General features: G+C 43.1%; 1 protein-coding gene across 5 annotated transcripts in view; it reads left to right on the top strand.

Annotated features, from left to right (window-relative positions):
• The window catches only part of COL17A1 (collagen type XVII alpha 1 chain), a 94207-nt gene that overhangs the window by 41486 nt on the left and 26042 nt on the right, over positions 1-26679 (top strand). For all 5 annotated transcript variants that reach the window (XM_048505954.1, XM_048505957.1, XM_048505956.1 and 2 more), the window contains 22 exons: positions 5003-5047; positions 6676-6825; positions 7311-7514; positions 8895-8924; positions 10049-10075; positions 10651-10677; positions 12184-12246; positions 12385-12489; positions 13643-13705; positions 15381-15416; positions 15614-15667; positions 16266-16301; positions 16992-17027; positions 17840-17902; positions 19282-19317; positions 20023-20094; positions 20385-20411; positions 22267-22302; positions 22688-22723; positions 22834-22914; positions 25259-25294; positions 26440-26520. In XM_048505954.1, the coding sequence (XP_048361911.1) occupies positions 5003-5047; positions 6676-6825; positions 7311-7514; positions 8895-8924; positions 10049-10075; positions 10651-10677; positions 12184-12246; positions 12385-12489; positions 13643-13705; positions 15381-15416; positions 15614-15667; positions 16266-16301; positions 16992-17027; positions 17840-17902; positions 19282-19317; positions 20023-20094; positions 20385-20411; positions 22267-22302; positions 22688-22723; positions 22834-22914; positions 25259-25294; positions 26440-26520 (1344 nt within the window). The remainder of the gene's footprint in view (positions 1-5002; positions 5048-6675; positions 6826-7310; positions 7515-8894; positions 8925-10048; positions 10076-10650; positions 10678-12183; positions 12247-12384; positions 12490-13642; positions 13706-15380; positions 15417-15613; positions 15668-16265; positions 16302-16991; positions 17028-17839; positions 17903-19281; positions 19318-20022; positions 20095-20384; positions 20412-22266; positions 22303-22687; positions 22724-22833; positions 22915-25258; positions 25295-26439; positions 26521-26679) is intronic.

Genomic DNA, 26679 nt, shown 5'->3' on the forward strand with positions numbered 1-26679 from the left:
ATCAACTGTGCTTGGCCTTCCGATGGGCAACTCCTGCCGAGGATATTCGGTCCAAAGATCTGGAGGTGGATGGGTCCTAGTGTGATGGAGTGGAATTACTTTCGAGAATGATGAACACTCCCTGCTCAGCTGGAGGAGGCCGCAGGCAGCACCTGTATTATGTCCGGTAGGGATAGGGTGCGCCATATACTGGGTTAGGCTACAAGGACCTCGATAAAGAGCAGAAGGGAATGGGCTGCAAGATTACTTACGCATTGGCGAGATGCCGCGAGTGAAGCTGATTTGAAGTGGGCCTTGGCGTCTGGGTCTGTTCACAATATTTCTCCTCCGTGGTCTGGGCTGGGAGGCAGCCGAGGCGAAGTTTCCCTGGCGAACGTCGCTTCTCCAATGGGAAGCCTCTCTCTGGCATCGTGGGCACGAGATTAGCAGGCGGCCTTCTCTCTTGGGGAGGACCCTCCTCCATGTGAGTACTTCCGGGCTACCTACATTCCTTGAAGTGTCGGGTCTGCGCAGTTAAAGTAATCATCCTGAGAACATCCCTGGCGGTGAAGAGTGGCGAGCAGCGAGGTAGCTTGATGGGCGGAAGATCCGATGTCATAGCAGAAGCCTTAAAGCATGTCGGCCTTACAGTTCAGGTCTTTGCTTGAGCCCGTGATTGCTCTCTCGGCACTCCCGTGAAGTTCTCCTTAAGCGAGGCATGAGGCGTTTGAGCCTCTTAAGCTCCATCTACCTGCCTCTTGAAACTCCTGGAGCCGTGTTCACAAGCTTCAGTAGGGCTCTTGGGGCTTTACCGTATGGCCCGGAGGGCTCTGTGTGAGCTGGCAGCCAGGAGTGGGGACCTTGATAAGCGCCCATGCAAAGCGCCTCATAGGACCATGGGGTGACTCGAGGGCACGAGGACAAATCGGGCCGTTGGGGTTGCTGCAGAGAAAAATGAGCCGTAGAGGCATGGCCCGGTGTAGCGCAGCCCGGAAGCTGCCAAAGAAATTGCTGGCGGAGCATAAACTTTCCCGTCCTGGGGCTGAAAACACGAGGGCATCGCCGGTTACTTCCAGTGCGTCCGGAACCGTTATGGGAGGATTTGATTGTACGGTCAAGTGGGTGCCTCTAGCACTGGGTACTTTCACGCGGGGCTAGTGATTATACGATCCCGCGTAAACTTTCTTGGCGAACTCGGTGAGGATATTATAACTTAAAGAGGCGGTACTTTCGACAACCCGCCCGAACAATGCCATCCTCCCCTCGGTATCTGTGAAATGGGCCGAGGGCACAATCACGGCGAGAATATCGGCATAAGTCTTCCGTCAGGGTTTCTTTCTTTACCCAGATAGAGTAGCTATCACGGCTCTGCGAGGATTCCAGCGCCATGAAGTAACCAGCATTGGCAGGAGATCTCGGTGGCAGGAGAAAATGAAAGTGAACAAGGGGAGAAGCGGCGCTGGTACCAGCGGGAGAATTTGAAATAGTGGGGAGGAGCAAAGAGGCAGAAGGACAGTCCAATTTTAGCCCGGATAGAAAATTCGGGGTTGAAGTTGAAGGTGAAAGATGAAAGGAGGCGGCCTACAGCAGGGAGCCATAGGTCTGCAAGGCTGATAGCGACATAACATTGTCTGCGTCAGTAGCAGTGACATGTTGTGGCGAGCTCTGTCTGCGAAGAAGTAAGCCCGATGTTTTCCCAATCGCATAAGATTCCAATATCCCCTACTGGTTACCATGGACATTGAGCTTCAATCTCCTCAACCAATTTGCGCAGCTCCCTCTCTTTATGGAGACCACTGCGCATTTCGCTAGCGGCTTTGGTTAGTTAACGTGCTAGTCATTGAGAGTGTCTAAGGACGCCGAGTCTCTGGATCGCCCGATCCAGAAGGACGAAGCGATAATCACGAAACGGTTGGTCCCTGAATCGCCCGATCCAGCGGACTTACCGATACCATGACCCCTTTCCCGGCGGCGGTGAGCAGGGTGGAAGGGATTCGAGGATTCAGGTTTGGCACCAGCATGCGAAACCGACCCGCGTGGTCAGCGCAGAAGGGAAGACGAGGCAGCAGTTGAGAATAACATCTATTGGTGGAAGTGCGCCAGCAGCGGGAATGTGAAAGGAGGAGTCCGATGTTCCTAATGAGTCTGTTGCGTACTGTTTCCCTGGCACCTTTATTGTGGTCCTCCGGTGTAGAAGAGGGAGGAGCGAGGGAGTTCGGGCGGGAGAGCCGGGGAAGTCGGAGATCATCATATGATGCATGATCTCACCTGGCGCTAAATCTGGAGGAGGAAGGGCGATAGCGTCTGGAAGCCCTGAAAATCACCTGGGGGCAAGACCATTGTCCCTGCGCCCGGTGACTGAGCCAGACAGTTCATGACAACTCATAGGGGAATGGAGTGGGGAGTGGATCAAACGAGACCAGAAACTTTGGTGCGTAGGTGTTCAGCCTTCATTTTGATTGCTGCTAGTCCAGCGATGCACCACATTTATTTCCAACCTGAAAATTTTTACATGAATCTCTTCTTCTTTTAGTGATTCTTTTTCTGGAAATGGTTTTCTGGAAACAATTCTTTTTTATTGAAGTATTTTCACTTGCTGTGTGGATCTCTTTAAAATGTTTCACACACTGCTCTGCAGTGCAGGGCTTTCCTCATTGGTGCCATATTGAGCTTGCACCGACACATCCCACATGCTGTATTTATGCCCTTTTAGAATTCGGGGTTTGGGACTCATGTCTCGCTAGTTGCGAGAACGCTGACCGAGGCGTTCCTCCCATTGGGAAAAGTGGAGCGCTGCCCACGGGAGAGCACCACCTTGTGGTGGGCGACAAAATTGCAGGTTCGTTTGTGGGGATTTTGTATTTTCAGTGTTTTCCGTTTTGGCCTGCAAGGTGCAGATTTTAGGTTAGCAGCACCAGAAATTTCTGAAGTTTAGGGCTTCTCCTACTGATGATATGACACGGGTTTGTGATGAGTTTTGGGACAGGGAGTTTATATGTGGACTCCCAAAGGGAGTACCCCCATCCCTCATTGTTTCCAATAGGAGCTAATAGGAGTTTGCACGCTTTGCAGGACAGTCCATAACTTTGAACCCTAGACAAAACTTCACCAAGCCTGGAGTGGTAAGATAAGTAGGATCTCACGGAGATACTCTGAAATTTTGGTGCTGCTATATTAATAATTGCACCCCTGACAACTGGCACCCCCTAAATTTCCCCAGATTCTCTTTTTAAATCCACTCCCTTCCTGCCAATGCTTGTTTTCTTTCTTTCTTTTATTCTCTCAATGCCTAATAAAGGTTGTTGTTGTTGTTGTTGTTGTTGTTATTATTATTATTATTATTATTATTATTATTATTATTATTATTATTATTAAATCCACCCCTTTAGCATGGATTTAAAGGGAGAATCTGAGGTCCCCAGTTTTAACATTGAAAGGGATGCTGTTTCAGGGTGTGGGAGAATCCACCCCAAAATAGCATCACTTTCAACGTTGTTTAAATTGGGCACCCCAGATTCTCCCTTTAAGGTGGATTTAAAAGGAGAATCTGGGCTCCCTAGTTTAAACACCATTGAAAATGATGCTGTTTGGGAGTGGATTCCAGCATCACTTGTTTAAACTAGGGAGCCCATATTTTCCTTTTAAATCCACCTTAAAGGGAGAATCTGAGGTTCCAAGTTTAAATAACATTGAAAGTGATGCTGTTCCCCCCAATTGGGAGGACTGGATACAACACCATAAAATGTTTTCATAGCAATAATAAAACATTTTGAAAGCATTTTGAAAATGTTTTCCAAAAATTATTTCTGCTGTGTGGCATGGCCTATTGCTGTGTTCAGATTTGTGAGTTGGGGGATGTTCTATAACAGTGATGGCGAACCTTTTTGAGACTGAGTGCCCAAACTGCAACCCAAAACCCACTTATTTATCGCAAAGTGCCAACACAGCAATTTAACCTGAATACTGAAGTTTTAGTTTAGAAAAAATGGTTGGCTCTGAGGCGTGCGTTGCTCGGGAGTAAGTGGTGGTAGTTGTTGGCTTTGCTTTGAAGCAGCCATGCAACTCTTCGAACTAGTGAATCACGACCCTAGGAGGGTTTACTCAGAAGCAAGCCCCATTGCCAGCAACCGAGCTTACTCCCAGGTAAAGGATCACGCTTTAGTTCTTTGCATGAAAATCAGTGGGGTTTAATAGCGCTTAACAGGGTTACCTATACTGCTTCCCCAAAACTAGGTCTTAGGTTTAATGCTAATTAGCGAGCCCAGCGACCCAGGCCAGGCTAGATGTGTGTGTGTGTGTGTGGGCGATTTTCACCCACATGACAAACTCTGTTTGCACGTGCCCACAGAGAGGGCTCTGAGTGCCACCTCTGGCACCCGTGCCATAGGTTCGCCATCACTGTTCTATAATGTGATGGTGACTTTGAAACGACCTGGTGGAAAAAATCATTGTTTGGTTATGGTGGGAAGGGTGGCCAACCATGGGGGGGATCAAACTCAGGTTTTGCCCATGGCTCCAGTTTGCCTAAGTACGCCTTTGGACATGACCCCTAGAGAATTGCAGCATGAGACTTTGAAGTTTCGTAGCATCAGATCTACAGATCTGTAACCACAAACAGACCCAAAGGGACCACAAAATGATAGCCAGGAATTATTTCTCGGGGGTGAGTGCAGACAATTGACACTATAAAATGTCTTGTCATCTATGCTGACCAGACTTACACATTTGCCCCTTTTTCTTTTGCAACTTCCCAGCCACATTCTACAAGGCTGTGCCTCTCATAAGAGCTCATTGGAGTTTTGAGCATATAACAGGTTTTTAAATTTTCCCTTGCCTTGCTTTACAATGGAAATTGCAAAGCTTTTTCCCTATTCTTGGACCAATGAAACCAGACTGAGGTTATTTTCTCAATGTCCTTATTTGGACTAGGAGCTATTGCATCAGTTGAAAATTCATTTAGAGGCAATGAGTGGCTTTGTGTGGGAATATACAAACTCCTATGTTCTTCTAATTGTTATAACAGGAGGACTACAGTCTGTTTCAACAAAGGACAAAGCCACTTATGCAGGTGAGTACACATTCCTTTAGCAAGGAGGCATACCTTTTTGAGCAAATAAACTTGTTAGGTCTTTTAAAATCTTTTAATGAAAGGTTATTCATAAAAGATAGTGGCCTTTAAGAAAAGTGCCCAGATGCCTGTTTCATATTGGTGCACTAACAGCTAGTGTGCAGAGCTGGGGTACATCCCAAATCTCATTCTTTGTAATAGAATTATTAGTGTATGATATGCACATTATATGCCATCAAGTCATAAACAACTTATGGTGACCCCCCAGCAACAGATTTTCAAGGCAAGTGAGAAGCAGAGGTAGTTTGCCATTAGCTTCTTCTGCAGATCCTTTCTTGATAGTCTCCCATTCAAGTACTGACTCTGCTTAGCTTCTGAGATCTTATGAGATCAGAGTATACCATGCATTATGTTTCTAGACATCAGAAAATGGATAGCAGAAATTCCATATTAGTCTGCTGGAGCATAGAAATACCCTTTTGAAGAGAGGCCAGGGTAGAGTTGGGAAGATCCTCTTTTAAACACTGAAAATACTTAGAAAGATATTGGAAGCCTTAACTATTTGGAACATTAAAAATGAACTTTGTGCGTTGCTGAATAACATAGAGCCTAATCATTCCTGTGTATTTAATACTTTGGACAAAATAGAAACTTAGCATCCATTTTGTCAATAATACTCATGTGCAGAATTCATCATAGTGTTTCTCCTAGGTGTTTTGCAGGGCAATCCAGAAAAGAGTTATGACAATCTAGGCCCACTAACTTCAGTCAGCTTAGACTGGTGTAACTCTGCTTTGGATTGCACTGTAAAACTCTTCTCATACATTTCTTAGTAAACCTTATCAGAATCCTGTATGTTGGATTTGACTTCTTCATCAGACCTATTGGGCAATTAATAGTTGATTGGGGAAGTTGTAGAATTGCAATTTCTAGAAGTTGTTAAAAACCGGATTCCAAATTGCATTATTCAAATGTGATAGGAATACAATTGGACAGATGTTTGATCATTTCTGTTGTGTATTATTTAAAAAAAATAAATTTGTAAACATTTTTCAAGGTTGCATGATCATCTCTCCAGAGCATCTGAGATTTCCACACAGCCCAATACAGCATGCTAGGGATAATAAAAACACCGTCCCTGGGGTGCTGTTCGCACAGCTGTGTTCGTGCCGGCCAAGCGATGCGAAAACACTGCTCTTGAACCTCACTCAACAAGCAAGGTTTTTCAAAAGTGGCATCTTCCACCCGCTGCCGTGGGAATGGGTGGCGTTTTCCCCCCGTCTTCCCCAAACGGCTCTTACCTCCTGTCCCCTTCCATCACGTTGTGGAGGCCAGGGGACAAGCCTTCTGGCCTCCAACCCCAGAGCCGTCACTCTGGCCATGGGGCGTGTCCCCTAGCCTCCACAATGTGATGGAACGGGACAAGAGGTAAGAGCTGTTTGGGGACAACACAGCCTGTGCAAAGGCTGTGCTGCTGGCTGCGCACCATGGGAACAGTCCCAGGGGTGCATCGGCATAAACTATGCTGGTGCACCCCCGTTCATCTGGCTGTGTGGAAATGGCCTTAGTTTTTGTAAATCACATAACTTAACAAATACTTCTGCTGTTCTTATTGGTTTCCACTATAGAAATCCAGCGGGACAATGGGTGTGGAGGGGCAGGTGCTGCTCCAGCCTGGTGCCCTTGTGCCTCCTGTTGCAGCTGGTGGAAGTGGCTCCTTGGCTTGCTTCTGGCCTGGCTCTTTCTACTTGGACTGCTTTTTGGGCTTATTGCCCTAGGTAAGTGGTTACAAATTGTCAAGTGTAGGATAAGCTACAATTTAGAAAGAGTGAGAGATCAAAGCAAATGAAAATAGTGGGATAATGAACACAATCCAATTTTAATCCTCTCTTTTTTTAGTACTTAGGATTTTTCATGACTGGGCAAAAATTTTGGACAACCAGTGCTAGCGTGTTTTTTCCTAGTGAATAATGCTAGAAGTATATCCGCCCCTGAATGAATGAATTATGCAATTTTACTTTAATGTGCTGACCCTCACATTGGTGAGACACACAAGTTACTTGAGTCTGTTGATGTAAACAGCCAACTCTGTAATTTTCTGTTGTACCTTTTCTCTGAAGGTATTTTGCATCCAATAGAATTCAGTTCTGATTTGAACAGTGTGGAGGCACAGTGGGATAAAAGCAATATGTTTAGTCTGAAAATGGAGAGGGTGGATTTGACCAAGGACCATTTAAGCCTTTTTAAAAATCTAAACTTTCAGCGGATGAAGTGAGGAAGCTGAGATCCCGTGTGGAGAGCCTTGAGTCCCGGGCTGGCAATTGGCAGGTTAATTCTGATACTGTGGAAAGTGTGCATGTCAGCAAGGTTGGACATTTTGCCAAGCATTCATCAACTCTGGAAGATATGAATGAAGACCAGCTATGGCTATTAATGAAGAGGAGGCTGGATGCCGAGAGAAATCAAGGTGAAGAACCCTTTAAATTCTGAGAGGCTAGGGAGTGAAAAATGTATTTATCTGGAGCTATGCTGATTCTTGAAACACGCTACTAGATTTTCAGAGAATGTAATGTGTATGGAAAGAGATAGAGGTGGAACAATGTAGGCTTTGAGCTTAGTCCAAACTTAACCTATCTATCTGTTGCACAAAAGGAGGAAGGGGTGAGGGTGTCTCAAAACAAGAGAGATCCAACTGCCACAACCCTTCCCAACAAGAACTGTGTGGAAAAGAAAAATGGAATTTTCACCACATTTTAATATAAACTCTTCTTTCTGAAGAAGGTGTTTGTACAATTCATCCCAACATGGTTTTTCAAAACTTTCTCTTTCTGTATTTGTCAAGGCAATAGATCTGTGCAACTCATTTTAAAAATAACAACTGAGAATGACTGGGGGGGGAAGTTTCTGCCCTCATTACACTGAGGAATATCTGGGAATCCTCTTTCCAATGATTGGTTAATTGGATGTATATGTACCAGATTCAGGGGGGAGTACAAAGTAAAATGGAGGATTCATCTCAAAGAAATAAAAAAGACCACTTTCATCTTCATTTCCTTTCCCCCTCACAGTGCCTTGTGGGTTATGATGTTTTCCCTCATAATTCTTCATTCTTGATTTAGCCACTGCCTCATCTTATACTCTTTATCTTTGCTTTTGCTCGAAGACATCCTCTGCACAATGAGTTTCCTGCAGCCTCCTATTTATTTTTCCATAAATTGTATGGAAAGCAGTGTGAGTGCTAACCACCCTGCTGGCAAAGACCAATACGGCTTCTCTTCTGCAGACTACAAAGCTGTCTGTTTCCCCAAAAATGATTTATTTGAAAAGAATCTTCTTCTTAATACACTGCTGTACTGAGGGACATGATTCTGGAAAAATTAGGAGCAAATGTGGCTATCACACACCTGTGCTAGGATGCCATCTTGATTCATGTATCTTGTTTTTAAACATTATGGATAATGATTGAGAAGTACATGATTTTGTGATTTGGGAAAGTAGCATAAATATGGTACAAATGTATCTGCTTCCAAAACTACTTATTTTCCATTTAATTGCTTTTTTGCTATCATATTGTGCTAGGAATAGCTTTGCCTCATTAGGGAGTTCATGTAGTACAGTGGCTAAGAGAATGAACTGCAGTCCCTGATTCCAATCTCATTAGATAGCAAGCCTCTTTCTCTCTTTCTGACACCACCCACATCACCTGTATGGGCACAATAATACTAGCCTAATTTATAGGGCTGTTGCAAGGATTACAACAAGCTAATCTGTGTGAAGTGCTTGGAATATTGGAAGTGTTATGAAAAGCTTTGTTGTAATCTAAGTAGTATTGTGTTTTTCTTTGCAGGTTATTTCCGAGGCGAGCCTGGACCAAAAGGTACCGGTTAGCCACATCTATGTTTGATGTAGGTCTCTGTTCATGTTCAGCAGAAGGCCATTGCTTTCACATCCTGCATGTGAGATCCCAAAGGCACCTGGTGGGCCACTGCGAGTAGCAGAGTGCTGGACTAGATGGGCTCTGGTCTGATCCAGCAGGCTTGTTCTTATGTTCTTTCTTATGTTCTTAATTACTTTTTGTCAAGGAGCTGAGTTAAATTTTGCAACTACTTCCTTATCAGGCTAAGTCTACATGTTTAAATCAGTTTTGTATTAATAATGTACAATAACTTTCAATTAGGGATCTGTAGTTCTGTGGGGAGTTTCAAAATTAACTTTTTTGGTGGAAATCTGTAAAAGTCAGTACAGTTTCAAAAACAGTTCCAAATAACCTTATATTTCTAAATTAGATGTAATATTTGTTTAAAATTAAGAGAAATCACTAGCAATGGCATAGCTAGGGCGCATGGGAGGCTGGAGTCTCAGGCACCACTTCCTGGGGGGCACAGCAGGGTAGCATCCCTCCTTGCAACTGTACCCTGTCCCAAACTTTGGTGAATTTGGGATGGAGCACAATTGCACGCTGGCAAGCGGGACTCACCCCACCGCCAATCTTCATGTGGAGATCGGGAGTGGGGCCAGATAGGTACTCCCCATCTCCATGTAGAAGTTGGGAGGAGTGGGGCAAACCGGCTCCACTTCCAGGCAAGTGAAGCTTGGGGGGCAGAGACAAGCTAGAGACTCCAGAGCACCCATAGTCAGTCTGAGCCTGGCCTCAGCTATGCTCAAACAGGGCCTTGAAGCCTGTGACCTCCACATGGATATGAGGGTGGGGTGAAACTGGTTTGCCCTGCCACTGATCTCCACCTGGTTATTGGGGGTGGGGCAAGCCCCACTCACTGGAGCAAAGCAGGGGTGGTGGCATTTTACACACCTGATCACTGGGAAATTTTCTCCATGTAAACAACAGAGAGGATTACTATAGATAACAAACTAGTTTGTTTTAGACAGCAATATGGCTCTGCTTCCTGTGAGCACCCTCTACATGAGAGGAATGAGAAGGAAGATAGAATGAGCAAAGGCTCACAAACTTTATTCATGTTTTTACTTTTTGTTCTGCTTTAGGTGATATGGGCATCGAAGGGCCAAAAGGTGAGTTCAGTATCCTCCAGCCCCTGTATCCTGTAACAGTGGATATGAAATAACTTTTTAATAGTTTGTGTGTGTTCAAAACTACTGTAGCTATTAGTATTGTATTGTTGTAATGAACTTTTAGCAATATAACTGATTGTATGAATGTGTGGATGTATGTGTAGAACAAAGATCAACTAATCTGAATGGCAAAATGTCTCATGTTTTTGTTGCTGTGAGGGGAAAAAATCAGCATGGTGACCCCTCCCTGTACAATCTGCCAGATCTAATTTGGGCAGAATGCTAAGAGCTCAGTAATGTACAGTAGTGCATTTGAAGATCTGTATAATATACCAACAGTTCAGGAGCTACATAACTTCCCTCTCCCATCAGATATTGGAAGGTGTGGTAGCAAAAAGTTTAATTTGTAAAATGGCAGTTTATAAACATCAAAAATACAAATGAGAAGATGCAGAAGGTAACTGTGTCCTATATGGCTTTCTTGTGAGACTGTAATCACATACAAGGTTGATATGGACACAACAAAGAGATTCATCATGAGATTCATCACTATCTTCATTTCTTTGTTTCTATAGGAGACCGAGGACTTCCTGGCTCAGCAGGTAGGCAAAGCTCAGAAGTGGTCAACTGGCCAATCTTTGTGGCCTCTCTAAGTATCTGGGACACAATCGGGCCAATGACAATTTTTTTATTGTGCCACTCTCCCCTACCTCAAAAAGTATGTTTGTGCAAAAAACCCACAAATTTGTTACTTGACTTGGCCTTAAGCAAGTGCTGCATCTGTCCTGTTGACATTAGATATAACATACATATAACTCACTTCCAATGGCCCTCTGTCACCAGCATTTTGAAGGAGGGAAAATATGAAGCCAGAGACGCAGCTAGGGAAAAAGGAGCCCAGTGCAAAATCTGAGTTTTGCGGGGGGCGGGCCATGTTTGTGTTTTTTTGTATTTTTAGTGTTTTTTCAGTTTTTGCCCTCAAAGGTGTAGCCCCCATCTCCTATTAGTTCCCATTGGAAACAATGGCGGATGGGGCACCCCCTTTGGGAGTCCATAACTTTGGACCCCCTGAATCAAATCTCACCAAACCTGGGTGATATCATCAGAAGAGTCTCCTAAAGATACTCTGAAATTTTGGTGCTGCTATCCTAAAAACTGCAGGCCAAAAACTGAAAAAACATTTTAAAAAATACAAAAAACACAAACCTGAATTTTTGCGCCCCCCAGGTACATGCCCGGTGCAACACGCACCCCCTGGCCCCCTTATAGCTTTGCCTCTATATGAAGCAGAGAATTAGAACAGTAGATGATGGAGTCTGTCTGCACACGTACTGATGAGCTTTATATTATAGTTTAGGTCTTTTGACTCCTTTCCCTAAAATTGGATCTCATGACTTATTTCTGCTAAGTATTTCTTCAAGGGAGAAAGACTTCCTTCGATGAAGAATGACTTTTTCTATGAGTAATAGTCTTATTATTGGAGGAAGAAACAGAATCTAATCTTGTTTTTCTGCAACAGAACAAGTAGAAGCTTCCTGGGCTGGGTCTGTTTGAAAAATGATGTAGGTAGACATCTCATTCATTTTTTCCAGGCACCATATTCCCAATCAAAATTAGTTGTAAAAGTGCCTGGGAAGCACAGAACTTCAGAACATGACTCTCTCCCCACCCCAGGGATGTCCCTGGGGAAATATAATGTGTAGTTAGGCTCCATAAAACTAAATTATTGATTGGTGCACTGGACTTCTGTTTCACTGAAATGTATGAGATATTTAAAATCTACACAATAACATGTAGAGCTTAAATATTTAAAAAATCAGATATATGGTACTGGAGTTGAAATAATAAAACCATTTTGGTTTGGTTAAATTATTCAAAATCAGATAACAATTTTCATAAACTTGACATTGAATCCAGTCAAGATCCCACTACGACATCGCTGTGCTTTCTTCACTGAAGAGCTGGAGTCTGAAGTATGATTCCATCTATGAAATTTGAAATCCAAATTATTTTTACAAATGTTAAACATTGCTTTAAATTTCATTAAGTGGCCAAGCAGCAGTACATAGGAAACAGCTATTTTCAAAGATGCTGTTTTATCTTAAAAGGTGTTCCAGGTGTGATAGGTCATCCTGGGCCGGAAGGACCTAAAGGACAGAAAGGCAACATAGGTAAGTGGACAGCACAACTATTATAACTACCCTGGGCTCTTCACACAATTCAGATTGTTCATCAGTGTGTGACTTGACTGGGAGAGTAGACCAGTTCGTATGTTAGAATTTGGATCCTCAGCTTCTTATTCTGTACAGGTGACACTGGTATAGAAGGACCCATGGGACAAAGAGGAAGAGAGGGACCTTCAGGTCCTCGTGGAGAACCTGGTCCACCTGGGTTTGGAGAAAAAGGTGACAAAGGTAAAAGATTATTGCAGGACACTTTTCTTAGTCCTTAAGGATTGCAGAATAATTGAAGTCTTTCTTCTGAATAAGATTTTTTTTTAGGTTTCGGGAAGTCTTATGTCAGTGTTTTTCAGTTTAATATATTCAGGGACACTTTCCATTTTATGTTGTCTGCCAAGGAATACTAAATGTCTGCCAAAAACTCTCTGAGCATTTCAAGGGAGTATGGGGCAAATTGTCAGAAACTGCCTGACCTTTTGGAGCTCCTTATTGTTCCACATGCACTGAGAGCTTATTCCAGGTCACATCTGGCTCTCTCATGCATCTAAACATTATCATTATCAGTGGGCAAGCTAATTTTCAAAGAAGTCTTTCCCATCGTTAGCAGTCTTCTGGGAAGGAAACCTTTATACTCGTCCAGGGAATCTCAGGGTTTTCAAAATCATGGTTTGAAAAAAATGCCTTATAGAAGGCAGGAATATAATCACTGTGGTGCAAGTGTTAGGATCTCTTTAGTTTCAACAAATAAAAAAGATGATTGAGATATTGTTGCCACAAAGACAGTAAGAGCCTGTGTCATGTGTCTCTGTCTGACATCATGTTAGAAAGTCTGGAACTTATGGCCAAAAGAGTTGAATTTATTTCCCACTAATGCTTTCCCTGTTACTCTTTAATTATTCATTACAGAAATGAACAGAGTTGGGAATCAAAACTGTATCCTATTCCGAATGCTAATAAATGGGCTTCCAACTCTCAGTCACTCAGATGAGTAATGGGTTAAAGTAAGACAAAAACATCTGGTGGTTTGTTTTGTGGAAGGGAAAACAATGCCTTATCTGTTCATAGAGTTCTGGTTGCTATCAGATATATCCCCTTCACATAGAACTATTCAGTCACTGTTCCACAATGCTTCTAAACTGTAACTTAGCCAAGGCCCAATATCCTTAAGTGGGGTCAGTTGACTGCATCCTGGACTGCATGACCTCCAGTTGGCCTCCATATTAACTAAAAATTTCCAGTGGTTTGATGGCAATGCATCATCATGGCAATGTTTTATGGAATGATAACAGTATTGTAGCTGATATTCAGTGTGCAGGGACATAAACACAAAGCCAGAAGGAAGCAACCTTGAGTAGGTTTTCTAATGGATTGGTCTCATTTGTTCTAGGCTCTGCTGGAGATCCAGGACCTCAAGGTCCAACTGGTCCTGCAGGTCCATTTGGTCCCAAAGGTAAATTTGTAATTTAGCATAAAAAGTAGCATAAGCATAAACTGGGAATGCTGGGCTGGAGGGATGAATAGGGGTTTTCTTTATTTAAAAACGTCCTAGTGTTATAAAGGAAATTGTTGGGCAGCATTCAAAATGAAATTGACTTGTCTCAAGACCAATACATTCTTAGGCCCTTTCCACATGGGCCAAATATGGCGCCCTGGGGACAGCAAAAATGCCGTCCTCAGGGAGCCGTTTGCACAGGGGGCGCAGCTGCTTCGCAGCCGCGCCGCCCGAGCGGAGCGGAGCTGCCGTTTTCCTACCTCGCTTTTCAAGCAAGGTTTATGGAAAACGGTGGCTTGGAGCCGCTGCCGTGCGAACGGCAGCAGCTCCAATGCGCCTTCCCTCCCCCCGTCTCCGGTCCACCTACCTGCTCTGCGGCCCTCCGGCGCATCGCCGAGGCCTGGGGACACGCCTCCTCTGCCCTGCGACTCCGGAGCGATCGCGCAGGGCAGGGGGGCGTGTCCCCTGGCCTCGGCTACGTGCCGGAGGGCCGCAGAGCAGGTAGGTCAACCTGACGATGGCGCAGCGCAGCGCCATCGTCCCGGGAGGTTCTGGGACCACTCATGTGAACGGTCCCAGAGGGGTTGGGTCGGCGTCATGTACGCCGACTCAACCCTTACCGTGGCCATGCGGAAACTGCCTTAGATTGTATGTGGCCTTGAAAATAATAAGGAAACCCTACTGTCTCCTTCATTGAGGCTGAAATTCTAAAAACACTTTCTTGGGAGGACGGCGTTTTTGCTGTCCCCAGGGCGCCATATTTGGCCCATGTGGAAAGGGCCTAAGAATGTATTGGTCTTGAGACAAGTCAATAAAAGGAGGAGCCAATAAAATGGAACTTAGAATTTCACTCTGAATTGTAGAAATGTATGATCAGGTATTACTGTATGGGGAAGTGGTATCCTCCCTTGTGTTATAGTTGGCTTTCTGCTGGTTGAAACCCTTTCAAAATTAATTTTGATCCATCATTTCTTAAATACCTGAAAGTTTTGTGATAGTAATTTTGTGGTGGTGGCAGGGGAGATCATGTTTCAGTGCTAAAACTTTAGTCATGCCTCCCAATACTTGTTTTTCCGTATCCATTTTTTGAGAGGGACAGACAAACAAATTAGGTTGTTATCAAAACTTTGGTTCTGCATTATTTTGAAATCTCAGAGTTGCAAATCTCAGAGGGATATCAGAGAATAATTTCAGCTATAAAAATACTATCTTTCACAGCTTTCTGATTGTGACTGTGTCTGACTAAGAAAATCAGTAGCCCTAACTCTCTTTGTGCCTGACTGTAGTTTTGGTTTTTTTAAATAAAGCAAATGTGCTTACCCTGAACCACTGAGGGTACTGACTCATGGGAAAAAAGACCTCCCCCTAAAAAATTCAATAATTGCTGAGTAGGTCTTCCTAAAATGACCAGAGTGCAAGTTATTTGTTTTATGTAGCTATATGAACCCTAATGTCTGTAGATTCCAAGAATCTTGTTTCAACTTAAAAAAAACCATCATTAACTACAAAATGTGAAGTTATATATAACTTACAAGGATATTTATATAACCTGATGTGTTGGCAGACCCATGATGATGTTTGTTGACTTTTCAACACCATAATTTCTAAACAATGGGAACCTGTTTTTCTCCAGGTATGATAGGTGCACCTGGCCTCCATGGTCCCCCTGGTAAGTATCATGTTCTCAGTAAGTGGTGTAATGTAAAGTACAGCAAACCACTTTTTTGATTTTGGTGTGTTACATTCCCTCGTCAATGGCAACATAATGAATCAGGACAGGGTGATAAAAAATAAAGCATCATCTGATCAGAGTTTCTGTCTTTTGAACGTTGTTCAAGATTTCTTCTGATTTTGCTTTTTCCTTAGGCCCACCTGGGAGTCAAGGATTCAGAGGTGAACTAGGTGCTCCAGGTATTAAAGGTATATCTTTCCAGCACTTCATATAATCCTGTTATTGTTGCTGTTGAAGAAGTTATTGAGTTTTTCTAACATTGAAAGTATAAGTGGGTTGCTGGAGCAATAAACAAAGATTAGGAAATATTTTCCCAAGAATAAAGCAATTATATAAGTAACTATATAGTGAAAGTGACTATTTTAAAACTGGGGTTATACATTTATGGAATGATATAGTTTCTATGTATTTATTTGATTTCAAAAAATCCTATCCTTCTTGAAGGCCAGAGTGACTTATATAGTCGACTCCCATCCTTTCATCCTCACTAAGGTCCTATAAAGCAGGGCAAAAGAGCATGACAAGGCCAAAGTCACCCAGTGAGTTTCATACCAGAGAGGGTATTTGAACCTGAATTTCCCTGACCATAATTTGGTTCTTGCATAAAGCAAAGGGATGTAATTCCCAACTGCAACCTTGAAGTATATTAGAAAAGACCTTATATGAGGTACATGATTTCTCCAGTTTGTGACAAACTCCAGTGCGATAACTGGGTTAGATTAAGCCTGGCCTAGATGTATGGAATTCTCCCTTGGATAAGAAATTTCAATTATATATTTCATTTAGGTGAGAAAGGTGCCATGGGAGCATCTGGGTCCAAAGGTATGTTCGTTAATTAGATATGTTTTCTCAACACTTGACTCAATTGTCATTTGAATATAATATTTTGCTTCCCTCAGTTTGTGTGTGGGTCTTTGTACTGTTATTGAGGATTTTTTTTTGCTCAAGCATTAAAGTTTTTATATATTTTATTTATTTAAAACATTTCTATGTTGTCTGTTCAGCCATTTCAGGGTCTTCAAGGTGACAATAGTTACAACTTAAAATATTAAAATGTCAGAACATTTAAAAGAATTTAAAATTTAAATTTAAAATTCAAATACATATAACATTTTTAAAACAATTAAACACATACAAATATGAACACATAAAAGCATACAATGGAAGGGGGAAGGGCTAATAAGAGTTGATGAGGGATTGCCAAACAAAACAAAAAAGCCATACAGCCCAGAAACCACACAGCACCCCAGTGATTCCGGCCATGAAAACCTTCGACAATCTATAAAACAAAAAAGTATTCACATACTGGCAGAAAACAATGATACAGAGAGATAGATAACTCTCCCCAGAGTTCCAAAGTTTTGGTGGTACAACTGAAAAGATGCTTTCTTAGCAGGGCCACCAAAGATGACCAAAGTGGTGGGGTGGGTTCATGTGGGATCAGGTGGTTCTTCAGGTATGCTGGCCCCATTAAAATGAAAATGTTTTGCATCTTTGTGCTTTCATTTTTAGGTGATCAAGGCGAGAAAGGACCTCGTGGTCTTACAGGTCTGTATATTTTATTTTCTATGCTGCCTTTCCATCCAGATAGGGACCCCAAGGAAGGAAACATCAAACCATTAAATATTTTAACATTAAAAAGAGCATTTATAGTAAAGTATATATAAAATCATTATTTTATTTATTCGACTTTTTATTTGACATTATTTTATTTATTCGACATTAAACAATGCAATGAAACTTGCAAACACCAATACACATAAAACAACTAGAGAAGAAGGCCAGTAACAGTTATGGAGGGAATGCTAAACAAACCAAAACAAATCTTCACCTGCTGGCAGAAGGATGCAATAGAGGGAGACAGACAAATCTTCCTTGGGAGAGCTAAAGTTTTGGTACCATGACCAACAGTGAGTACCCTTTCTTGAGTTGTGGTCTCAGAAGGTGGAGGCTGAAGTAAGACCTCCGAAGATGGGTAGGTTCATATAGGCAGTCCTTCAGATCTGTTGGCCCCAAACTGTATAGGGCTTTATATGTCAGTACTACCATGGATGTTGGGAGCCAATGTAGATGGAACAAGATGGGATTCCTATGACCCATTCCAGTCAACCCTCTGTTTACAGTGTTCTGTACCAGCTGTAGCGTCCAGGTAATCTTCAAGGGGAGCCTTCAAGGTACTGCCAAGGTCTACAGCATATATCTTATATACATATAATTCTGTGCACAACCAAAACTGACGGAGCACATAGTTGGTCAATCAGGTGCATAGATAGGCACATAATTTCACTCTCTTGTTCTTATATATTACACAGGCAGAACTGAATACCTTGTTGAAAGCAACTCTTCTTGTTCATTTGCAGGTGAACCTGGTTCCAGAGGGCCCGCTGGACCTATGGGTGAACCTGGAGCTAAAGGATCAGCAGGTGAGTGCTGGTATAACAGAATGACATTGTATAAAATATTTGCAACATACCATGCAACTCCTAGGGCCCCGGAGCACAATTCTCTGAATAAAGGACAGTCTGGCAGAGTAAAATTTACAGTTCAATCCACAGCGGAGATAGACAGGGATGGCGCTCTTGAGCATCGCTCTGCCTTCTCCACAGGGCTTTTCCAAGGCATGGGTAGCCCAAAAAAGTTGAAAAAAAACCATTCAACTCTCCTACAGGGGAGAGAAGAGATACATTTGCCCTTCCACCGACTAAGTGCCCAGGGCATTTACGTCAGCAGAAGCTTGCACTGCATCTGGAGGGGGATTCCCCTCCCCAGATTGTACTGGCCAGAGCGTTCAAAGCTTTCAGAACTGAGCTTAATGTAAGATGTTTCTCACAGTATGAGTGGTTGATTAAGAGCAGCACTTTACATATATCTGCATATTTTGAGTCATTGGAAAATGACCTGTTTCTATAATTCGGTGAAGGCTAGTAAGGACATGAATCTTAATTGTGACCTTATTTTCTTCATATCACTCAAAGCATTCTTTTGTGTAAAGGATAATAATATAATTTTGCCACAGTTGTGTACACCCTAGTGATCGCCACATGAGATTACTGCAATGTACTCTAAACAAGCTACCTCTGAATAGAGTTTGGGAGTTACAACTGATCAGGTTACTAACAAGGGCAATCCACTGCAAGCACTTTGCTCCATGTCTGAAATAAGTATATTGATTCCTAACAGGTTTGGTACTCAGTTCAAGGTTGTGATCGTCGTTGATAATGGCATGCAAGGAATGCTTCCTACCACACAACTCTCTCCAGAAATTTAGGTCATTATCTGAAATCCTGCTCCTTAAATCCCTCCTCCCTCCAAGTTTGATGGGAGGTAACCCAATGCGGACTTTTGATGGTTATTGTATTAATGTTGTGAAATGTGCTCCTGATGCAAGTCTTTTGGCCGCTCCGCTAATGCTGTATATGGAACAAATGAAAACTCTATTGTTTCTGTGGGATCAGTTTGGTTTAAGTTTATTTCTGCCTGGGCCATGGCTGCATTCTTTTTAGTAGGCTTCAAATTAAATCAATCAGTGGTTTATTGTTATTTTAAAGATGTTGTATTGCACAAGTTTGTTACAATATGATCCATCTTGAAGACTTTTTAGGCACATCCTAAGTATTTTAAATAAAATAAATATATGTAGTTCTTTTATTTAAGCTTTAGGTAAAAGCGCCTGAGCTCTAATCAAGCCCATGATATCATTTTTAAAGCATTTTTGTTTTTATTGGTGGCTTTGCATTAAACAAAGAACTGGAAATTCTATGGAACAATTCCAGTAACAATGAATAAACTCCTGTTTCCATAGGTCCACCTGGGCCAGATGGACACCAAGGTTCTAGAGGTAAGTTACTATTACTTTAGTATTTCTTCTCATGAGGGACAAATCCCTGAGAAACATAACATCAGACAGATTTGAACATGGCTACACAAGGAATATTGAGAACATAACAAATACTTATTTACATTGGATTGGATCCTGACAACTTTTTGCCCGTAGAAGAGGATCACTCCTTTCCTCTCCCCAGCATCTGCTCCCCAAAAACACTATGTTAGGGACCAGACAAAAAGCCATGCAAAATAAAGGGAATACAAGTTGCAAATGGGAACTGAATGATACTGCCCCTCATGTTCAGTAGAAGGTTGTTCGAGTGGAATTGTCTGTAAGTCACTTTCATCTCTACCCAATGTGATTAGGGGTTCCAGTGATGTTGCTATGTGATGCTGCACAAGATCATAGATGCAGTTATGGATTTGAATATTCTCAGTGTTATTTTCTATCAGAGTAACTCCCACAAATAACAAATATAAACAGTTTGACTAAGATTTATGTTGAAAACTCTTTAAATTATTTTGATGACAATAACAAGGAATTTCGGGAAATGGATTGAAGAATAATGGAGGTATAGTGTTTTCATGTAAACATTTGAACTTTTTGTCCTAAGAATGCTGCTCACTTCATAGCAACCATTTCTGTAATTCCAGTGAATGTTTTACTATTACTTAAAGTAACAATGCTAGCTATTTCCATCCCTTGACTGTTTTCTAGGAGAGCAAGGTCTCATGGGAATTCCAGGCCAACGAGGTCCAGCTGGGCCTCCTGGAGATGCAGGACAACCAGGTAATCCAAAATGAAGTGAAACCAGCTTTTTTTAATGATGTCTTTGCAGTTGTGGGTCAACACACTGGGCAGATGAAACGCTGGATTTGTGTACTGGCCCTGCAGGCACAGAGTGGCATACCTTCCAAGAATGACACCTGGGGCAAGCCCTTGAATGGCACCCCCCCTGCTCTGAGTCTAGCACCCCCTCTTCTGCAAGTGGGACAGAGAAAAAGAAGCATCAGTGTTTATTAACCTGTTTGCCTGTTGTCTTAGAAGAAAATTGCTAACAGGTTTCAATGTTTTCCTAGGTCTCACAGGACCTCAGGGATCACCAGGTAAGACACTGGACCAAATGACCTAAACAGCTACCATTCAGTGACTAATATTCCATTCTTGATTGAGATGTTTAAGTGGGTGGTTCCTACACAGCTTCAGGCAATCTCAGGCCATTTCTGCACAACGGCAGAAGCAGCTGTCCACTGGCATAATTAATGCCGGTGGAGGCACGAGACCATTCGCACAGTCTCGTGCAGGTGGTGCTGAAGCTGCCTCGAGCGCATATTTTGTTTATCTTGTCTTCCCTCCAAGGCTCCAGAGAAAGGAAGTGACACGCCCATGCTTCTCTTTGACTCACGGGAGTTGGAGGGCAGCGTGGGCATGTCCCTTCTCCTTCCGGACTCTTAGAGGGAAGGTAAGCTGAAAGCTGCGCCCTCACGCCAATGCACTTTGCACAGCGCCGGCGGGAAGACACTGCTTTCCAAAAAACATGCTCATGGAGTGTGTTTTGAAAGCAGCATTTTCACGTGGGGGCACTCACGTGAGCACGGCACTGCTGCAGCAGTTGTGCGAATAGCGTCCCAGGGACGGTGTTTTTACCGTCCCTTTGGCGCTGTTTTTGGGCTGTGCAGAAGCAGCCTTAGAGAAGATGGATTATCTAGACTCATTTCGGTCTGGACTGAGGCTTGGTTTTAAGATGGCAACAGCCTTGGATGCCCTGACTGATAACCTTTGCTGAAAGAGTGACAGGGAGAGTGCATCCCTGTTGATTCTTGTGAAACTCCCAGAGGCTTTCGATACCATTGGCAATAATATTCTTCTGGAAAGGTTGGCTGGGAGTAGGAGGCACTGTGCTTCAGTGGTTTCACTCCCCACAGTGGTGCCAGGGGATGTCCGCTTGGTCCCATGGCATTTATACTGTTGGATCTTGCAGGGTTCTATCGTATTCCACATTCTATTGAACTACTTGAAACCTCTGGGAGAGGTTTGGAGTGAGGTACCACTAATATGTGGATGACACTCAGGTCTATTTTTTGCTTAAACAGCCTGGGACCACACTACTTGTAAGAGCGCCTTCTTCCATACAGACTGACTTGAGTGCTAAGGTCATGGGAGTAGGGGAGCTGTTGGCAGTCCCTTCCTCCTCTGAGATGAAGAGGTGGGGGCTGCATGGAGGACCTTCTCTGTAATAGCCCTCAATTTGTGGAATGCCCTTCTACTGGAGGTCTGATAGGCACCAACACTATATACACATTTCGGCAACTGTTTAAGACCAAACATTAGAATGACTGATGCCATTTACCTCCAGTCCACTAGGCTTTTCTGGAACTTGTCCTTGTCCTATACCTGGGGGGGTTAGGGAGGAGGTGGGTATGTTTTAAGTATGTTTTTTAGATATGTTTTTTGTCTTAGGTATGTTTTATTTAAATATATTTTAGGTATGTTTTAGTTTTAAGTATGTTTTTAGGAATGTTTATCTGTATATGATGCTGTTTTTATTGGAACATGGAAAGCATTTTTAGATTGTTGTAAACCCCCTGATATCTATTTGATGGGCAAGATAGTATTCAACTAAACTAATTACTTAATTAACAGCAAAGCGAGGTGGGTTTGTGGAAATCTTGAATAGGTGCATATATGATGCCAATCATTCTCCCTCCCTTCCCCTGGCCTTCTTCCACTTACCAACTAGCTGAGAGTCAGCAGGCAGTAGAAGCAATTGGTGGGCAATAACCAGGCAGCCGCAGTTGGGAATCCTAGTTGTTGGTCCTTTCCAGAAGACCAAAGCAAGAGGTAACGGATGGTGGAATGCATAACCCTCTGCCATCCAGCTCTATAACACTATGATGAACATTACTTACTATGATCTACAGCATTATGGTAATTCCAAACTACCATTTTCATTCTTTCTAGGGCTCCCAGGCAGTCCAGGCCGTCCAGGGTCTAAAGGTGTGTGTCAATAATGTTTATAGCATTTTCAAAGTATTTTGGTTTTGGTTTGTAGATGGTTCATAGATAAAATATATAAATAAATTAGGTTCAATCTGGTGGATTCATCACCAAAAAAAAGTGGAGGAGAGCATGTGAATGGACTATTATGAGATTTATGCAGAGGGCTTCTGCTATCTGCATCATTGTATGCATCCTGTTGTATACAGAAGTCAGAAATCTCTCAATGTTGCCATCTCCAGTTATGCTATCATAACAATCATTAAAACAAAGAAACTGAATGGCACAGATGTCCAATGAAAGGACAAACATTGTCCACAATTGACCCATCTGTTAACTGAAGCTCTGGTAACCTCCACTTTTCCCTTTTTACCTGTTTTCACAGGTGAACCTGGAGCTCCAGGCCGGGTTACTAGCACAGGTATGTATCAAACCAGGAGCAGAAAGAGTCTCATTAATGGTGGCTTTCATATTGCCTGATACAATAATTTCAGCTTCTCTGGTTTAATTTCTCATGGTTTGTGTTTTCAGATGGAGCGTCAACTGTTGCTCTTCCAGGACCTCCAGGCCCATCAGGGGGTGTTGGGCCTCCAGGTCCACCTGGTGTCCCAGGTACAACCTCATTATATTAAGTGCCACTGAGTTTTTTTCTCTAATATTCAATGATGGTGTTTTAAAATTGCAATAATTGCCTTCACCCTGTGTTCTTAGCTCTTTGAGTCAAGACCGTACTTTCCGATATGCTATGGAACAAAATGTATGCTTTGCATGCTCAGTTATAAATCACATAAAATTGGAAGCAGAATGTTTTAGTAGCATTTTCTAAAAGTATTTCAGTAATAATGCTAGGAAGGACTTTGGTCACATTTCTTGCCTATTTATTGTCACTATAAAATAGACATTCAGTTTTCTCATCGGATGACATGCACAAGTGTATAATGCCATGCGTGCAGCAACTAGCTCAGCATTGTGGATGGAAGGAGCCAAGGACATAGATAAAGGGGGGGTTTCCTCAGGTTCAACCCCCCCATTCATGTCCAAAGCTCCGCCCCTCTGTTTGTGGGTTTTAAAAACATTTTTAGTGTTTTTTTGGTTTTTGGCCTGCAGGGGACGCATTGTTTGGGCTAGCAGCACCAAGATTTCAGGGATTGTTTGGGGGACTCTCCTGATGATACTACCCAGGTTTGGTGAGGTTTGGTTCAGGGGGTCCAAAGTTATGGACTCCCAAAGGAGGTGCCCCCAGCCTCCATTGTTTCCAGTGAAAGCTAATAGAAGATGGGGGTTACACCTTTGAGGGTCCATAACTTTGGACACCCTGAACCAAACTTCCCAAAGGGGGTGCCCCCAGCCTCCATTGTTTCCAGTGAAAGCTAATAGAAGATGGGGGTTACACCTTTGAGGGTCCATAACTTTGGACACCCTGAACCAAACTTCACCAAACCTGGGAAGTATCATCAGGAGAGCCTCTTACTCTCCCATCCCCCATTGTTTCCAATGGGAGCTAATAGGAGATGGGGCTACACCTTTGAGGGTCCATAACTTTGGACCCCCTGAACCAAACTTCACCAAACCTGGGTGCTATCATTAGGAGAGACTCCTAAAGATACCCTGAAAGTTTGGTGCTTCTAGCTTAACAATTACACCCCTGACAGCAGGCACCCCCCAAATTTCCCCAGATTCTCCTTTTAAATCCACCCCCTTCGGCATGGATTTAAAGGGAGAATCTGAAGTCCTCAGTTTAGAAGAAGAAGAAGAGTTTGGATTTATATCCCCCCTTTCTCTCCTGTAGGAGACTCAAAGGAGCTTACAATCTCCTTGCCCTTCCTCCCTCACAACAAACACCCTGTGAGGTGGGTGGAGCTGAGAGAGCTCCAAAAAGCTGTGACTAGCCCAAGATCACCCAGCTGGCATGTGTGAGAGTGCACAGGCTAATCTGAATTCCACAGATAAGCCTCCACACCTCAAGTGGCAGAGCAGGGAATCAAACCCGGTTCCTCCAGATTAGAATGCACCTGCTCTTAACCACTTCGCCACATTGAAAGTGATGCTGTTTCAGGGTGGGGGATAATCCACCCCAAGACAGCATCACTTTCAATGTTGTTTAACTAGGGACCCCAGATTCTCCCTTTAAGGTGGATTTAAAAGGAGAATTTGGGCTCTCTAGTTTAAACACCATTGAAAGTGATGCTGTTTGGGGGTGGGTTCCAGCATCACAGCGGCTGCCCGGGGGCGGGGACATTCAGATTTTGCACCGGGCTCCAGTTTCCCTCTATGCCTCTGCCCAGAGGGGAGGGCAGAAGGAACTGCCGGCTGCTGGCTGGGAGCCCAGCTGGTGGGGGGCAAGGCAGGGCGGGACGGGGCAGGGCAGGGCATGGGAGTCTGCCATCCCCGGCCTCAGAGAGCTGCTTTTATAAGTGCTAGGCCAGGGGAGGGGCTTGGGGAGGTGCGGCCATGCCCTAGGGGTGGGTGGGGGTGTGGCCCCCCCAACCCCCCCCCATAAAAAATCTATACCTACGTCCCTGGAAGGAGCTCTTTCTAGAAAAGAATTAAATGAACACTTTGCCCTCTTATCCTATATTTTTCAGTTATGTAAATGTTCCTGAACTATCTGCACATACCAGCACCTTTTTCATTTAGATTCTTCAAGGTTTCTCTTCTTGTTAATGGGGATTATGGGACTATTAGTATATAAAAGGGGGGTTAATCTATCAAAACAGAGACTTGGGAAAGCCTGGTCAGGCAAAAGAAGGACAAAGAGAACAGTGAAAAGTAGAGAGCACAAATTCTTCACTTGCATCCTGAGGGCAGTGAAGCATCATGTCAATAGCTATTGGTATGCGCTGAAGTGTCATTCATCCTTGCAGACAAGCACATTTTCTAGTATGTTCAGCTTTTTTTCTTGAGACCTGGAGAAAATTATGATCCAATTATTTATTACTTTATCATTTAAATTCAGGTCCTGTAGGTCCAGCTGGTCTTCCTGGAGCTCAAGGTAATGTACATAATCTTAGCCTTCTGCTTCATTTTTCATCCCTGCCTCCCTCTTCATTACCTGACATCTCCTTCCATTATTGTTTGTTCCCTTGGCTCTGTATTAGCCAATCTAATCCTAATTTTTCAGCCCCACCATATTTCTTAGGATGGATGGAAGATCACCAGTGTAGCATGAGAGATATGGACTGGGGACCAATTCAGATCCTATATAGTTTATCCTGATTGTGATAAGAAGTAATTCTTGGCCTTATATTATTTCATTTCATTTTACATTATTTATTTGTTTGTTTGTTTGTTTATGCCCTTTACTACAGTCTCAGAGCAGGTTACAATAAAAATCATAATAAAATCTCATATAATAAAAAAATTCTAAACTCTGAAACTCCCACCCCAACCCCCCAGAAAGAGGGGCAAGTGTGACCTGTCCTATCTTTGTGACCTGCCCTATCCCAGGGGGGAGGGACCAGCAAAATGCCCTGGTGAAGAGGTTGTTGTCACCAGGTGCTGGAACTCCAGGAGAGTAGATGTCTGGCAGGCTTCTGGTGAAAGAGCATTCTACAGTGCAGGGGCCACTATTGAGAAGGTCCTCCAAGCTGCCCTCCCCCTTAGACCTCTGTGCCTGAGCAGGAATATCTGGGCTGATGCTCTCTCTCAAGTACCCAGGACAGAAGCCATTTACAGAATTTGTATATCAGCTTTCTGCCCTTACAAGCATCACCAAGGAAGCTAACAATGTAAAACACATGTTGTAAAATTATGTTTTAAAATTATTAAAATCAACAGCCCTCCCAAACACGTATCAATTAAACAATTAAAAAGAGTTTTAAAGCATACAAAATAGAACTAAAATGCATACAAAACATAAAAACGTTGATTAGGAAGGTGAGATAATTGAGGGAATGTCAAATGAATGAAAAACATTTTTACCTTCTGGTATAAGACAGCAACAGAAGGGGACAGCTGGATCTCCCTTGGGAGAAAGTTCTGGAAGTTTGGTGCCATGACCAGTTCTGGTATTACATGGAAACTAGAGCCCAACATCTATAGTTTCTACTAATTCCATAACTAATTCCATAAGATTTCTCCAGAGTGTTGTATTTGTGGCCATGATAGTTAGTCGGGCAATCTTGTCTTCCCAAACAGGCCCTCGTGGTGAGAGAGGACCACCAGGTGAAAGCACTGTTGTGGAAATGAGACGTGAAGCTGTTTCTTCAGCTGCTCAAGGTAGGATGGACATTTGTCTATGTTTGTGATTACAACTATAATACTCTTGGCAGTGACCAAGTAGGCCTTTGAAATATTAAACATGGTTCACAGAATGCTTTAACAGCTGATAGCCAGATTTTTCCACTGTTATCATTATCCAATTCTCAGCGCCCAATT

This window comes from Sphaerodactylus townsendi, linkage group LG08 (assembly GCF_021028975.2).
Source record: "Sphaerodactylus townsendi isolate TG3544 linkage group LG08, MPM_Stown_v2.3, whole genome shotgun sequence".
Taxonomy (NCBI): domain Eukaryota; kingdom Metazoa; phylum Chordata; class Lepidosauria; order Squamata; family Sphaerodactylidae; genus Sphaerodactylus; species Sphaerodactylus townsendi.